Source organism: Momordica charantia (assembly GCF_013281855.1).
Source record: "Momordica charantia cultivar OHB3-1 chromosome 11 unlocalized genomic scaffold, Mcharantia_2.0 BLBB01000011.1, whole genome shotgun sequence".
Lineage (NCBI taxonomy): Eukaryota > Viridiplantae > Streptophyta > Magnoliopsida > Cucurbitales > Cucurbitaceae > Momordica > Momordica charantia.
Genome location: NW_028275159.1, coordinates 11,409,565 through 11,426,662, shown reverse-complemented (window position 1 = coordinate 11,426,662; position 17,098 = coordinate 11,409,565). Strand labels below are relative to the sequence as shown.

At 34.8% G+C, this 17,098-nt stretch overlaps 1 protein-coding gene across 1 annotated transcript in view; it reads left to right on the top strand.

Moving 5' to 3' along the window:
• The first annotated feature begins 8,400 nt into the window (after window positions 1-8,400).
• Window positions 8,401-17,098, top strand: part of LOC111013494 (exocyst complex component SEC5A) — a 36,175-nt gene continuing 27,477 nt past the window's right edge. Inside the window, exons 1-2 of the mRNA XM_022287941.2 lie at window positions 8,401-8,979; window positions 9,304-9,455. Of these exons, the coding sequence (XP_022143633.1) occupies window positions 8,581-8,979; window positions 9,304-9,455 (551 nt within the window). The 5' untranslated portion in view covers window positions 8,401-8,580. The remainder of the gene's footprint in view (window positions 8,980-9,303; window positions 9,456-17,098) is intronic.

The following is a 17,098-nucleotide window of genomic DNA, read 5'->3' as shown; positions in this document are numbered from 1 at the left end:
GGTGAGCATAAAATGTTACACCGACTAAGTATAGTAGTGATGCAATAGGAAGCTCTTTGCTCGTTAAATGCAAAGATCCCTAAAGTTTTACTATCCCATGTTCAATAGCAGGTAAAAATCTAGGGAGAAAGTTATGTGACTTAGGAGCTAGCATAAATTTAATGCCCTTATCTGCATTTAAGGAGTTATAAATACGCAAAGCTAAGTCTACTACTGTCGCCCACCAAATAGCGAATAGATCTATTAAAAAGCCAGAAGGAAAGATAGAGGATATGAAGGTGTCTAATATACTGGGATAACCATTTTTAGCAACGGGAGACTAAACTCAAACGTGAGAAAAATGAGAGATTACAATGAAAGTGAATAATGACAAAGTGAAGTGTAACGTATTAGCTACAATGGAACTCCTTGAAGATATAAAAAAATGCTTGGCTGTTACCCTATATGGTTTGAGAAATTTTATAATATGTTGACTGTCGGTTTAGAGGAAGAAGTAGAAGCAACAGAAAAATTTTATAATATGAGAAATTTTATGCAGTTGACAATGGAAAAGTTCGAGTCCCTAGACTTGCAAAACCATGTGGCAATATTTCTTAGCAGTGTAACTTATGCTAATAAGAAAATGTTGTATATAAGAGCTAAGACCAAATAAGTTGAAATTAAGTAGTTATAGAATGAGATATATGTTGGAAAAATTAAATAAACCCTAATTCATGAGTATTCTAAAACAAAAGCCATAAAATTCTAGAACAATCAAGGCCAAGGATCTAAGCATGGAAGAAAACCAAAATCTATAAAGAGATTAGAATTACCTGAAACCATTAGATAGATTGACCACGATCTGCAAGAAGTTGTGGTTTGTGGTCTTCCTCAACTATGCAACCCAAACCAAATATGGGCAATACTCTCTGTTTGATGGGGAACAGGAGGCTCAAGAAATATAGTGTATTGGGGACCATAACCATATATTTATAGGTTAATCCTAGGGTTTCCCATAATCCCCTAGGATTAATGGACTGGTTTCTACTCAGCAAGTCACACCACTAAATGGGAAATCATATGCCCATAATTAAGATCACTTGTATGCCCATTAAATCGCCCAAATATAATTGCTCTTTAATTTGTTACCCACATATGAATTAATTATTAAATTAATTCCAACAATCTCCCACTTGGGTAACAATTTTCTTTATTAGCAATTATATTAATTTAGTTCTTTACTTCACATCTCAATGCTATTAAAACAAACTTCCCTTTAATAACAATTTGGTCCATCTCGTATATCGATGAAGAACCAAAGCGGCTATTGTCACATGAATAATCACGACTCAACCTTCAATGATCACCACACCAAATATACTCAATGACATGGATCAAGTGTGGAAGAGCGGCATGAGAATTACATGTAATGTGATCTAAACATGTCTATTCTCAATTGGTCCAACTTTATTCTTTAAAGAGATCCAAATTTATGCTTTCTAGCTTTATGTTAGACTACATTTAGAAAGAAAATCATTCAGAGTAACAAAATAAATCATCTTCTTTATTCTGCAGAAAAGAAAAACAACATGTCTAATTTAAGAAAATACAAACTCCCACTCAACTGACATACCATAATTTTCACATCTATATGAGCATTATGCTCGTAAACTTTTGTGAAAATTCTTAATGAGCGGATTCGCAATGATGGAGTTACATTTCTTTAAACAAAAATACTCTGAATTTTCTTTATCAACTAAAGCTTAAATATTCATACAAAAGATTTTGTTGTTATAATATGAAAAAATACAAATCTTTGTCAAAATAACCTAATGACAAAATTTTTGATAACCATATTCTTAAGTTCGTTGCCACATACAAAATGTTATAAACACAAACTTTAGTGGTGAAAGGGACTAAAGTGACTCTCTACCATGAGATAGTAGTATCCTTTAACATATTAGTGAATATAGCCTCAAAGGTGGATCTAGATGACAACTCAAATTATCAAAATCAAATAGCCTTATGATCTCTAATTAATATGATTATGATGAGTGAGCATGCAACTTTTTTTTTTTTTAACACCTTATAACTCTTTAGATCCAATTAAGAGTTATCAAAAATTGCCTTTCATTCTTGATATGAATATTGCAACGAAAGCATATAGACTTTAAGCATGAATTTTTTTAATTTTACTTTATTATTCAAGAGACCTCTATTGACAGTGAGTTTATCTTCACTAGTGATTCAATATCTCCTAGTGCATAAATCTTTATACTAGAGAACTTGCAATACCTTTCAACATAATACTTTTGTGAATTCTCAATGTTCCTTGAGATTGACTTTACAATATCATTTCACAATATAAAAGAGATATGTTCATGCAAGTTTTCATCCTCTAACAATACCTTTATTATGTCGCAAACATATTACACTAGGTAAATAAATTTACTCTCACTAAACCTGTAATTCATAATTATTACTCCTATTACCTTCCGATATTTCATATGATAATATCAACATGTAATGAAAATTATGAAATTGCAGATAAAAAATTCTTCATTGAGATCACAGATGAATATAAACCTTTTGAAACTTTGTGTTACTAGATCAAAAGTTTCCAAAATATACAAATTTATTGATTTCATAAATTATACAATTAAGAAACCAATCTTTATATTCATCTGACAAAACTCAAAAAGTTATAAGTATTGTCATTTACTTGAAATAACTTTTCGAGAAGCCATAGAAAAGATCTCTAAAAAATTAATGTCAGCCTTAAGATTTGAAACCATAACAACTAGATGAGCCTTATATTTGTTAACATTGCCTTTTAAAAGCAATATAACAAAATGTAAAATATCATCGTTGTTTGTTGTTTCAACACATTCTTTATGACATTCATTTTTCCTGTTAAGAGATAAGACTTTGTTTAACTGAAGAGAATATACTCTTTTTATCAAACTTTAATCTTTATAATCATATTTCTCCTATCTCTTTTACTTACTTTAATCACATTTTTAACAATATTGAACTTGTTTTACTAAAATGAGGAGAATCTTAATTCTTTGCTAATATTGTTATAAAGAGAAAATAACTAAATTTCTCTTAAATACAACATTCTTTACTTTATCTTCCCCCCAAACTTAACATCCTTAAGAAACTTTAAGATCTTATCCATATTAACTTTAAGTGGGAACTAACTTTAGAAATTATATATATTGAAAGACTAGTGTATCTAGAGTGACAACTAAAAACCTTAAGTCCAAGTCTCGTAAAACCTTGAATTGTAAGTGATTTTAGTTGTTTCTTTATTTGGTACATCACTTAAACTTTTTTATAACAAACTTGAGTGCTTTCTCCAAATAGACTGAGGGTAAGGAAAAATGATTTGTCATATTTCCTACCACACCTTTTTGAGCTTTGAATCATTTTATAAGCAACATACATCTCAGGTGTGCCTGAAAATATATGTTACTTATTAGCTCTATAAATCCTTAAAAGAGTTAGCAAATGGCTTAGACCTTATCTTTTCCATCCATCATATTTCCTAACGATTTCATTCACTATGAATTAATATATGATGACTTTTAAGATATCCAGGAATAAAGACCTCTCCTATATCAAATATCGGTGCCCTTAAATAGAGTAAATTTAATTTCTTATAACTTTATGCAATGTTGTTAAACATTTAAAGAAGTCATATTGAATAGGCTATAAATTGATGTTCTACAATACTAAAACTCTCAATAGCACCTAATTTGACAATTCCAGTTATGTCTCCTTGATCATTCCTAATACAGACTTAAATGTCTATTTAACCTTGAGAACCAACAAGCAACGAATAGAAATACCAAAGTCTATTCAACACATAATATAAGTTTTCATATGCAAGTCTAGCTTGTTAAATACCCTAAGTGAGAAGCCAAATTTTCTTTATACCTCATGTGACAATGTATTTGGACCATTTTTTTGTTTTTCTTATATATGTTCAAATTTCCTAAAAATATCAAGAGAAGTCCTAAGCTTGATTCTTTTGTGGTTTAGGCGAACATATGTTCCAAATAAACCTTAGTACCAACTTTAATTTCTTTCTTTAAGGAAATAAACAATTAATGAGTAAAACTTTATCTTTTCTTACTTAACCCATTTTCCTTGAAACATCAGTTATAAGTATCATAACCCACTACATACCTACTGTATAATGTCTCAAATGGTATCAAATGCACAAGTAAATCCTTGAATATTTTAAATTTTGTGCATTAGATCCTTTAATGTACTCACTAGTGTTCCTTTATTCTTTATTAAGAAATAGTCAACAAAGATTTAAATTCTATTCCTTTTGTACTTTTCAAAACAATCCTTAAGGAACTTTCCTAATTATTTCCTCATTAAACATAATCCCCTTGAATGTTGCAAAACACCGTCATAATACTTATGTAATTAAGGTTACTCCGACTTTTCAAGATCCCAATTAAACCTTAGAGGGATATTGATTTGCAAAAGTTGAAGTGTTTCCTTTCTTTATCAAAAATTCATGCAAACTTGAATAGAAATTATTCTTAAATACACAGTAAGACAATTAAATAATATTTAACAATAACTAATTCAATAATAAAACATGCTCAAATTAACCTTAAGTATTTATAAAAATACTTTATAATTAAACTCAATGAAGACAACAAGATACCTAACACAAGATTGATAGCCTTCCTTTGGGCCGACAATATCAACTTGCAAGTGGTACTCTCCATGTGGTGATCAAACATTGATAATCAATCATGTCAAGTGAAAGTCTTCCTTTGGGCCGGCAATCACTCACATGACATAACTTTATATTATCCATGTTTATCACCATCTTAACTATATGTGGACCTGTTATTTGGCCAAACTGAAGTCTTCCTTTGGGCCGACTACAGAGTGCATAAATACACAGATCCACAAACATCTGATAATTTTGAAAGATATCAATATCAGAAATCAGAGGCTACTTTGGTAGCATGATTCATCAAATTAACACCAACCAAAAGAATCAAACAATTATGCAACATATATAACTTTAATTATTATTAATTTTATCTTATTGAAAATAAAACTACCAAAATTATTTTCAAAATTAATAATAATATCTTTATATGCATAATTTAATAATGACAAAAGTCCTCTAAACAATTTATTAAATCCAGAAATAAAAAATAAAAACTGGATTTTCTCAAAAGGAATATTATTGATATTATAACTCATCAACAAAGCACTAATTGTAGCACAATAATCTAATATCAATAATTAATTCCATAATTGTAAGTGTATTTGTTATTTGGCCAAATTGTGACCTTCCTTTGGGCCGATCACAATTCGCATAAACAACAATACTCAAATCTCGCAAAATTATTACTTAATTATTATTAATTGTTTTCATATGAAAATAAAATACCTAAGTTATTTTCAACAATTAACAATAATATTTTTAAATCAAAACATTCATAGAAATTTAAAAATTGTGCAAAGTATTGATTAAATTGTTAATTTATTCACCATAATCAACAATCTTTAATTAGCACAACATAAAAGGAAAATTAAATCGATCTCCATATTTAAATTTGCCTAGAATATTCAAAACAAAATATAAATTGATAACTAAATAAATAATTATTAAAAATTAAATAAATAGCCACAAAAAAAACATCTGTAAATTTACATTGCAACATTTAAAATTAGTTGGTGCTAGGGCATTATCTCCATGCACTAGCCGTTATCTTCAAACGACACCTTATTGGAGTGCCGCAATTTCTTTAATTTTTCTTTTAATGAAAACTAAAGATTCACCGTCATAACTAATTTGTTAATAAAAAAAATAAACTTTATCAAATTAGTCAGGGATAAATTCGAACAATTTTCAATCAATTAAGAATTTTAATCATGCGAAAATTGTTCAAACATCTTATCAATCCAAATAATTTTAATAACTTTTTGTTTAAATAAATAAGTTATTAAAAGAACAATGAGCTTAACTCTTAGAGATCCAGTAATCATTCATGCAAAACTTGCTCTGATACCACTTGTTGAAAAAATTAAATAAACCCTAATTCATGAGTATTCTAAAACAAAAGCCATAAAATTCTAGAACAATCAAGGTCAATGATCTAAGCATGGAAGAAAACCAAAATCTATAAAGATATTAGAATTACCTGAAACCATTAGATAGATTGACCACGATCTGCAAGAAGTTGTGGTTTGTGGTCTTCCTCAACTATGCAACCCAGACCAAATATGGGCAATACTCTCTGTTTGATGGGGAACAGGAGGCTCAAGAAGTATAGTGTATTGGGGACCATAACCATATATTTATAGGTTAATCCTAGGGTTTCCCATAATCCCCTAGGATTAATGGACTGGTTTCTACTCAGCAAGACACACCACTAAATGGGAAATCATAGGCCCATAATTAAGATCACTTGTATGCCCATTAAATAGCCCAAATATAATTGCTCTTTAATTTGTTACCCACATATGAATTAATTATTAAATTAATTCCAACAATATATCGAAAGGTCAACCTTAAAAATGTTGCTAAAATGCAAAGGTTTAAAGATGAAGTAAAAATTCGAAACAAAAAAAAATGTTCCTAGAAAAGTTTCGTTACCGCATTCAACTCTAATATCTGATCTCATTCTTTTGGAAGTACGAGTAGCTATTCATTTTCAACCATGGAACACATTACAAGGAAGAAAAATGCAATGCTAGTACACTTGTTTAATTGTACCAACACAGCACTTGATAATTGAATCAGTTCAATGCTTTCAGCTAATTGACTATTTTGTTTAACATCTATATTGAAGGAGTTTTCTAGTCCACCGTGGTTGCTGACTCAGCTATTCCACAATACATAGCTGAAGGATGTGTTGGCAGGAATATTTAGCATTGAGTGTTATGACAACAAGGAGAATTCAAAGCAAAGGTAATACTTGAAAACAACTTTACTTGCTCCATTCAGAGTGTTGAATATGTGAAACTTCAGACATATGATGGTTTGGAAAGGGTGTTGTTAAACGTCAAATATGTACCAAAGCTAAAGCACAATTTGATCTCTTTGGGTGAACTTTATAAAGTCGGTTATTCTATAAGTCTGAAAATTGAGTTTTCAAGGTGTTAGAAGGTTCATTATTAAAACTGAAGGAGAAATTAACGAATGAACTTTACATTTTGGAAGTAAAGATAGTAACTGGAGAACTAGAAGTAGTTACTAATAAAATGAAACCTTTTTATGACATAAAAGGTTTGGACATATAAGTAAAAAGGGTCGGGATATGCGACAATGTGGGCGTATGGATAATCAAGTCTCTAGCTGCATGAATCTAATCGTTAAACTCAAAAGAGAAAAGTTAGATTGATTATCTTTATGGTCAAATACTAAAGTAGACGGATTAGTCACTATACTCAGGATCGAAACAATCCACAAGCTTGGTAACAAAGCTTGAATATTCTTTGTCAATGCATCTTAAGTTCCACAACACAAAGGAATATACCAAAGAGTTTTGCATTTGGAAGAGGAGAAAAAACTCTCACTCTATTCTCAACTCTTCAAAAGACTACAAGAGGGCCTATTTATAGGATGAGACCATCGCCCATTGGATTGGACAAAGATTTGAAAAACAAAAATAAAACGCTAAAATCTAATGGAAATAGAATAAAATAAATGCTCCAAGATTCTTCCATAATCTAAAAAATACTTGCCTAAAACCAATAGAGAAAATAATTCTTAAAATAAAATTAAAGGCAAAAATCTAAGACAAAATAAAATATCTTTTGATAAAATAAAGAAACAACTTTTCTTAAATGAAAATGACGACAGTTGGGCAGGCATGGACAGGCAGGTGCGTGCATTGGCACAGGTGGTGTGGTTGTTTGCAAGGAACATGTGCATGCATGAGGGCTCACGGGGGCGCTGGACATTAAGGTTCTGCGCAGGCAAAGACGTGCGACTGGCGTGTAGTTTAGGGGCTGGGTGCTGGGCTTGCCTTTTTATTATTCTCTCTTACTTCATTTCATAAAATATATTAATTTAATAGTTGCAAAATATATTTATTTAATAATTTTTCTTTGATGATTAGACTTCTTCTCTTTTACGAGCAAACGATCATTTTCCTCCTCTGCACACCATTTCACATTTTTTCAAATTAACAAAATATAGTTAATAACTTAACTATTACATCATCGTACCATAAGTAAAATAATCGTAAAAAGGTAAAAGGACCTTTAGAACCATTTCTAACCCATCTATCAACTCAATTCTTACCATTTTTTTACCCCTTATTTTTAATTACATTGTGATCTATTGGGTAAAAGATCCCATTATTTATTTGTGTTGGAGCCACGTGTCCTCCCGGTGAAAAGAAAGACGACCTCCCCCTCAATTGGGTGCTTCGTTTTCATCTCTTACATTTGTTTCTTGCTCCTCAGGCGCTGTTCATATTCTTCAATTCCAAATTCCAAAATCCCAATTTCCAAATTCCAATTTGATTTGAGGCGTTTACTGCAGTTTCCTCAGATCTACTCTCAATTCCAAATCTTCCGTCGACACAGAATCGGAATCGGGAGGAAATGTCGAGCGACAGCGACGACGAGGACGAGCTGCTGCAGATGGCTCTCAAGGAACAAGAACAGCGAGATGTCAATTATCTCACTAAGTCTCGCAAGCCCGTTGCTAATTACGTCCAACATCCGTCTCAGACTCGGAAATCTGCTTCTGCCGCCGCCGCTTCTTCCAAAACCAGTGGCAGTAATGCGCAGCCTAAGGGTGGTCGGAGGGTTGTGGACGACGACGATGATTCGGAGGTGGAGATGCTGAGCATTTCCAGTGGCGACGAGGATTCCACCAAAGATCATCGACCCTCTGCCTCTGGAGGTCGCGCCGGTAGGGCTAGGTCCGCTGGGAGGGACGATGATCCGGTCTGGGACGGCGAGGAGCCTCACTGCTGGAAGCACGTTGATGAAGACGAGGTTCTTATACATCGTTATCTCTGAATTCGCTTTCTCTTCTAGTTTGAGTTGTTTTAAGGAGAGTGATTAAATTTCATCTTCCCAAGTTTCGTGGAAATCGTTTGAGAAGTATATTTAGATGGGTAGCAATCTTTAATTTGTCAGATTTTTTGGAAATGGGATTCAGTAACTAGCAGTTCTACGCATTTAGATGGCTGCAATCAAGTTTTATCTATCTTTTTGGGTTAATTCCTTCGGTCGCCCACTTGGGTGGGGAGAATGCTGACTCAATATCTATCTATAAATCAATCATCAATTGAGGATGAATACTATTTTCTTTCACAGCTTGCTAGAAGAGTACGTGAAATGCGAGAGACAAGAACGGCACCCGCTCCTCAGAAGTTTGATCGTAAGGTATCTGCAGTCGTTAGACCAGGACTCAACCATTTGCAGTCATTCCCTCGTGGCATGGAATGTATTGATCCACTTGGGTTGGGGTAAGTTTCTTTCTGTCTTGGATTTTGGAATTGCTTCAGGATCTTACGACTACTACTGTTGCAAACTTCTGTAACAACTTTTAAAACAATGCAAGTGTAGGTGTTTTTTTGGTGATGTTGGTAATAATTCTACTTCTAGGAGGCTTAAGTTATCATATCCTTTCAATTTATGCCATGCTTTAGAACTCAAGGAAATAGTTGTACAACCTATAGAACAGATCCCGTTCAAGTAAGGTCGTACAATTTATGCCGTGCTAGACTCCCTTTATCTCGAAACGAAGACTTTTTTTTATTTGAGAAGAAATAATTTCATTGATAAGATGAAATAAGAGAACAAAAAAGTGGGGAAAGCCCATTCCAAGGGAGTAACAAAAAACCTCTCCAAGTATAATGGTGAAAAATAGGAGAACAATATGACAATATAAACTGTAGATTCAGAAAAATGGTCGTTAGGCTGCTCCATTTCTTGAAATATCTGGTGATTGCTTTCCATCCAGATTGCTCGAGTGAAATGCATCCATAAGACCTTCTTCTCCTTTTTGAAGGGGTGACCCACCAGAAAATAAGCCAAGAGTTGTTTTGCATCAGAAGGGATAGGGGTGTACCAACCAAATATGTAGAGCATTTTGTTCCAAAGCCTAAATGAGAATGTGCAAGTGGTGAAAATGTGGCCTTGGGATTTGGTGCTGCCTTTATAGAGAACACACTAGTGAGGAGAGATTGCCATGTAAGGCATTCTCTGTTGGAGCTTATTGTGAGTGTTTAGCGCTTGTAAACTAACCTCCCACAATATCAATATGAATTTCACCTTTTTGGGATAATGTTCTTTCCATATTGCTTTGTAAAGAGTGGAGGTCTCTTTGGTCTGTGGGCTTTGCAACGTATCATGAATCAATGACTGATTTGAAAAAAGACCGGATGGGGGGTGTGCTACAAGAGATGGGTCTCTCTCTTTGTCTTCCGTTTAGAGTGGAGAACTGGTAGAGGGAAGCGCTTAACGGGTGGTCCCTAAGAGCAAACTGAGAATTTTGTGGGGGTGTGCTGCAAGTGTCTTTGGAAGGAAAGGAATCAGAGGATTTTCAACAACAAAACTTCTCCTCTTTTAGTTTTTTGTAACACTGTACAGCTCAATACCTCTTTATGTGCTTTTAAACATAGCAATTTTTCCTATAATTACAGCTTAGTGGTCAGGATCAAGCAGATTGGTTACTTCGGGTGGAATATCCAGAAGAAGTGTGGTTCCAGTAGGGTTAAAATCCTTTATAACCAAACCAAGGATGGAAGTATATTTTGGAAAGAGAAGCTGTTTCCCACTGGAAAGATGAAATTGTTGTCCTTTCTCCTTATGTTTAGTGACCGAAGGCCCTGTCAAGGGTAGTAACACCACCGTTTTGCCCATCCAGGAGAATTCATAGGTGTTGTCACACCCTTTATGAATTGCTTGAGTGTCATACTGCCATGGCTGTCCAAGAAGGATACGACAGACATCCATGTCAAGCACGTCACAAATGATTTGGTCCTTTAGTTATTCCCAATAGTCAAAGGGACAGTGCAAATCATAGTGACATGAGCTTCATCCCCTTTCTTTATCCAATTAATATTGTAAGGTGTTGGGTGAGGAGACACCTTGAGATCGAGGGCAGACACTAATTTGTTGGAGACAATATTCTCTGTGCTCCTCTGTCAATGATAACGTTACAAACTTTCACATTGATGGTGCAACCGAGTTCGAAACAAAGAATGCCGTTGTGGGAAGGAATCCGTTTTGGGAGTAAGAAAAATCCTCTCAAGGATACAAGAAATTGGGTCTCCCTCATCCAGTTCAATAAACAAGCGATCATGCTCATTGTCTAGATCAACCTCTTGGTCAAAATCCTCGCCATCATCCACAATATGGATTGCCTTTCGTTGGGGACATTCATTCGGCAAATGGCCAACCTGCCCACAACAAAAACATTTGCCTAGAGTTGGGCGGGTGTAGGCGTTTGCTATCTTCTTGGTAGTGTGTTGATCCCCAATTTTCAGCTCTTCCCCATCTTTGCCTTTGGAACTAGAAGCCGCACCTTGAGTTGGTAATTTATCAACAACAGATGTTCCTTTTTTATTAGAAGCAGAAGTCGTGTTATCGCCAATATTACGGCGCTGGTATTGGAGCTTAAATTTATTTGCTTGCTATTCTTCGATGGTGACAGCAGTGGTGATGGCTTCATTTAAATATCCGATCAGCTGTATTTGTAGGCGTTCTTTGATGTCTGCACGTAAACCACCTACGTATCGTGCCACCTGGTATTGCTCATTCTAACCAAGATTCGTTCTTGCCCCTAATTAATGGAAGTCTTCGGTGTACTCTGCTATTGATCTTGACCCCTGCCGACAGCTTTGGTACTGATTACAAAGAACTTGTTCATAATTAATAGGCAAAAACCGCTCCTGCATTAGTTTCTTCATTTTCTCCCATGTCCGACTGGTAGCTCACCAAAATGTTGTCAGTTTGTCTCTAATTGTTCACACCATGCGGATGCGCTGGCTTTGAGCTTTAGAGCTACAAGCTTCACCTTTTTATTATTCGGGGTACTCATATAATTGAAAAAACTTTCTACATTCTTGATCCATTCAAGAAAATGCTCAATGTCTAGCTTACCATCAAAACTAGGTAAATCTATTTTCATTTTACACTCATTGTTGTCGCGGTAGTGTTGGTCGTGAAACCGATTGTCCCTCCTATCAGCTTCCCAATCCTGAATATCTTCTTCATCGCTAGATGAATCAACTAGAATCTCTCGTCGGCGGTGGGCAAGGAGGTTTCTGTGATGGTTGGCATGAATACCTCGAGGTTCTTGAAATCTTCTTGGCGCTAGAACGGGATCTTGCAACAATCTTGGAGCTGGTTGCAGGTGATCTTGATTGCTTGCACCCTCTGTTGCAGTTCTTGATCCGTTCTACCATGAATTGGATGCAAATTCATGTCATCCAACCGTGCCACTATATCGTGTAGAAGCTGACAAATCTTCACCACATTTCTTTGGACGTTTTCAAACGCCCATTCAACCATCATTACACGAGTGGTTGTGGATTGTGGAGAGAGGACGAGTTTGCTCCGTCTATTTTTGGGCAAAAGAAGAATCACCAATGCTGGTCGTATTTTTTTCCCCGCCATTAGAGCCTAAGAACAAGGTGCTCTGATACCAATTGGTCTAACCAATGAGAGAGTTGTGATAAGAATGTTCAAACTTACAAGTCGGAAATGACTCCTATTTATAATAGAGGAGTCTCGGGTAAGGGAACAAGCCAGCTAACCGAATGACTTTTAAAACAAATAAGCAACTAACAGACTAATCAACTAATAAAACAGCTAACTAACAAGAATACAACTAAAGACTACATCACTTAGCCATGATTCTCCAAGTTTGGAGGGCTACTTTTATTAGTCTCTTGGGAGGGGCCCCCTCGTCCCCCTGCCCTTAAGCTGTTGCTTTTGTGAATGAAGTTTTTGTTTCCTATCTAAAAAAGGGAAAAAAGACCAGATGGTTCTAGTCTCCAGACCCACCTGTCATTTTCCAAAGAGAGATTTTTTGTTGCCAAGAGCTGAAGAAGAGAGGTACATACCACTATTCCAGCATCGTTTAGGTTTCTTCTGAATCTAATCTCCTAAGTAGCCAATTCTTTGGACCAAAAATCCTCCATGGAAGCAGATCTATAAAGGTATAAGGTGTAAAGAAGGGGAAATTCATACAAAGCGGTTCATTAGTCAGCCATGTGTACTTCGAGGAGGCTATTTCTCCATTTCCCACTTTGATGGAAATCCTATTGAAAGCCAGGGATTGCAGCTTAAGGATATCCTTCCATGGGCCATGAGCGGCTGCTGCAGATGTGGGATTTGAGTATAGAATGTAAATAAATTGTGCCTTTGAGTGAATGACACCCCAAATTCATGTAAAAAATTCCAAATAGATCTTAGTTAATGGTCAAGAATTCGATTTATCAAAAAAAGAAAAAAAAAGCTCAAGAATTTGATTGGTATTTATAGATACATGTTTGCTTCCCAGAAGTTTCACTCCTCTATTTGCTGCCTTAGGCCCCTCCTTTCACCTCCCTCTGCCACCCATGGCATCCTGATAGATCACCTATTATTCACATATATCCAATCAAGGAAAGCATGTGAGGGGATGGGGGCCCAGAGAATGAGTTAGTTAGGGGGCCCAACTTCGTAACTAAATTTAATGCTGTAGAGTTGTGTGCAACAGGGTATTTAGTGTTAGATAGCTGATGAGAAGGGTGCGCTTTTGGTATGTTAAGACAGTAGAGGTGGGGAAAGACAGAAAGCTGTATAATTCTGTCCTTGGCTTGTACCCCATTGTTAATAAATAATATTGATGTTTATCACTTTGGTATTAGAGTGGTTGTATTATGTGAGGTATCTCACCTTACGTTTTGTTATTCAAAGAACAAAATAGCCCATAGGCAATAACAAAGGGAAATAATCAGCCAATTCGAGAGGGCTGGGAACTCTACTACTGTCCTAGCACCGACTTCCACAATAACAAAAAGCATAACCAATCCCAAGGTCTTTCCCTACAATATATTCCCCCCACCTCAAGTCATCCCTGCAGCTAACTAAGGATGGGAAATCCTCTTTTTACCACTCCTAGAATAATTATTAACAATAGGAGGCCTAACATATTATAGGAGACGACAACGAATAAGCAAATGGATACTAGACTGGATGTAGTGGGGAGCACATGGCAAGAATTCAAAGTACCATGGAGAAGGAAATCAGAATTTTGAGGGAAGTTAATGTACATAACTTTGGGAAAGGAGTAGAATAGCTGGTGAACAAGCGTGTGGATGAGATGGTAAAAAGAAACCCAAAAGAATGTGGAAGGCTAGTGATGTGAGAGTGACTACGATGAATGGGAAAGAGAAGGAGCATCAAGGTAAGGTGCTTTGCTAACTCCCACTTAGCTTTGTAGTTTTATTTTATTTCTATTCACTTCTTTCGGAGTTTGTATTTTTGAACAATTTTGTTCATTTTCATTTCTCAATGAAAAGTTCGTATCTTGTTAAAAAAAAAAAAGGTAAGGTGGTGAGGAAGAAGTTACTAGAAAGCTTTACTATGAATATGGGAGTTAGCAGTGGTGATATGAGCAACAGTAATGTGCTCGCAACTATGTTTGACACGTGATTACAAAAGGTAGAGGTTACAATTTTTTTACAGGACAAACCCTCATGGCTGGTTACATCAAGTGGAACATTACTTTACGGTTAATTGGTTAACTAAAAAGGAAAAGCTTGAGTCATTGAGCAATTGAGTTTGTGTGAGAAATTGCTATTATAAATTAATATTCCAACGTTTCAATTTACTATGTGTCTCTATTTATGCCAAGAAAGGTTTGTCGAGACTCGAGAGAGAGAAAAAAGATGAGAAAATTTTAAGACCATGGAGTTGGAAAGCTAAAACACCTTGGTGGGTGGAAATTTGTTCTAGAACAACAGATTTATTTGTTCCAAGGAATATACCTGAAGCCTTAGAAGATCAAAATTGGAAAGTAGTAGTTATGGAAGAGATGAATGCTTTAAAATCAAAATAGGACTTGGGAAATAGTAGAGTTGCCAAGACATAAGAAATCAGTGGGATATGAACGAGTGTTCATCGTAAAATGTAAAGCAAGTGGTAATATTGAGAGATACACGGACAAACTGGTTAGCTCAAGGCTTCACTCAGACCTATGAATTGATTATCAGGAAACATTTGTTCTTGTTGCTAAAATGAACTCTATTAGAGTCATTTTTGTCTCGTGTAGCTAATTCAGAGTGACCTCTCCACCAATTTGATGTGAAAAATACTTTTCTCAATGACGGTTCTAATGAGCTTACCACTAGGTTTTGAAATGGAACTTGGATGTAATAAAATCTGCCGATTAAAGAAATTTCTCTATAACTTCAAATTTTCTTTGAGAGCTTGGTTTGTAAAAGTTGTGTCTAGCCATGGATTTCTTAGAGTCAAGCTGATCATACTATATTTAATAAATACTAAAAGAATAATAAAATATCAATTTTGATATAAAATGTTCTTTTGAGTCATGTGGCGAGAAAGAAATCAATGAATCTTCCAAGGAAAAGAGCTCCCTTTTGACCGTCTTTTGAGGCTATAGTTAATTTGGTTATCTCATGGTGTAAAGGCTCTCATTTGTTTCATCACTATTGCTATATATCCTCTTTTATCCAAATGGAGATGTTTTATGTAACTCCCTTAGATTGGATTCCCCATTTTTTGTAATTTTATCCATTATTCTCATTGGTGATAATGAAGTAGGTTTAGTCGATCTCAAGAAAAATCTTGCAAGTGAGTTTCAATCAAGGACTTGAGAATGTTACAATATTTTATAGGGATGAAATTCGCAAGATCAAAGGCAATATCAAAGAAAATATCTCCTTGACTTGCATGGAGAAATAGGATTACTTGGTTGCAGAGTTGCAAAAACTCCTAGTGAACCTAATCTAAAATTACAAGCAACAAACATATAAGAAATAAGGATAAGAAATAAGGATCAAGAACGATGCTAGAGACTTGTGGGAAGGTAATTTATGTCTCATACACGACCAAATATTACATATGCTGTAAGTATGGTAAGTCCATTTATGCATGTGCTTGGATCGACTCATTTTGAAGCTGCCTACAGGGTCTTGAGATATTTGAAAGGAACTTTGGGGAAAAAATATTTTATTTAAAAAGAATAACCACTCTCAAGTAGAAGTTAATATTGATGTAGACTAGGCTGGAAGTGCTATTACTAGAAGATATATTTATGGTTAGTGTTCCTTTGTTAGAGGAAATCTGGTTACATGGCAAAACAAAAAAAAATGTGGTGGTTAGGAGCAGTGCTAAAGCAGAGTATAGCGCTCAGCCCATGAAATTTGTGAAGCTATATGGATCAAAAGGATACTTGAAGAATTGAAGTTTCAAATGACACCTATATGGAATTATTGTGACAATAAGGCTGCCATATCTATAACACATAATCCAGTTCTATACGACAGGACAAACATATTGAGCTTGGCAAACATTTTATTAAAAAGAGGATTGATGCAGGTGCAATATGTATTCTTTATCTTCCGATGAGGGACTTCCAAAGAAGCAATTTGACAAACTAATCGACAAGCTGGCTATAGAAGATATCTTTAAACCAACTTGAGGCGGAGTATTGGAATCGTCTGTATTATTTTCTTCTTGTTGTAGTAGTTTTTTATCCTATATAAGAAGACTTGGGTTGCACATATTTGAAAGTATCATAATATTACTATTCTTTCAAAATTAAAAGGGTCAATGCAGTCAAAGCCACTATTTCAGAAATTTTCTTTGAACAAAATGAAACAATTTTTCAAGACAAACACTTAGGCATGGAGTGGGTGGATTGATTTCGCTAAATTTAAGTAAAAAAAGTACACTAGGGCCTGTACACCAGGGATCCATCTTCTTGCCATATTCAACTAAATTCACTAATAAAACCTCGGTATGCATGTCCTTTTTATCTATAATATGTAGAGGTGGTGAATTTCCGGGATCATTAAAAATAGGTAATGATCCCAAAAATTCACTTGGTGTGTGAATTCGTATTTTTCATTTATTTTCTAAAAACACAGAT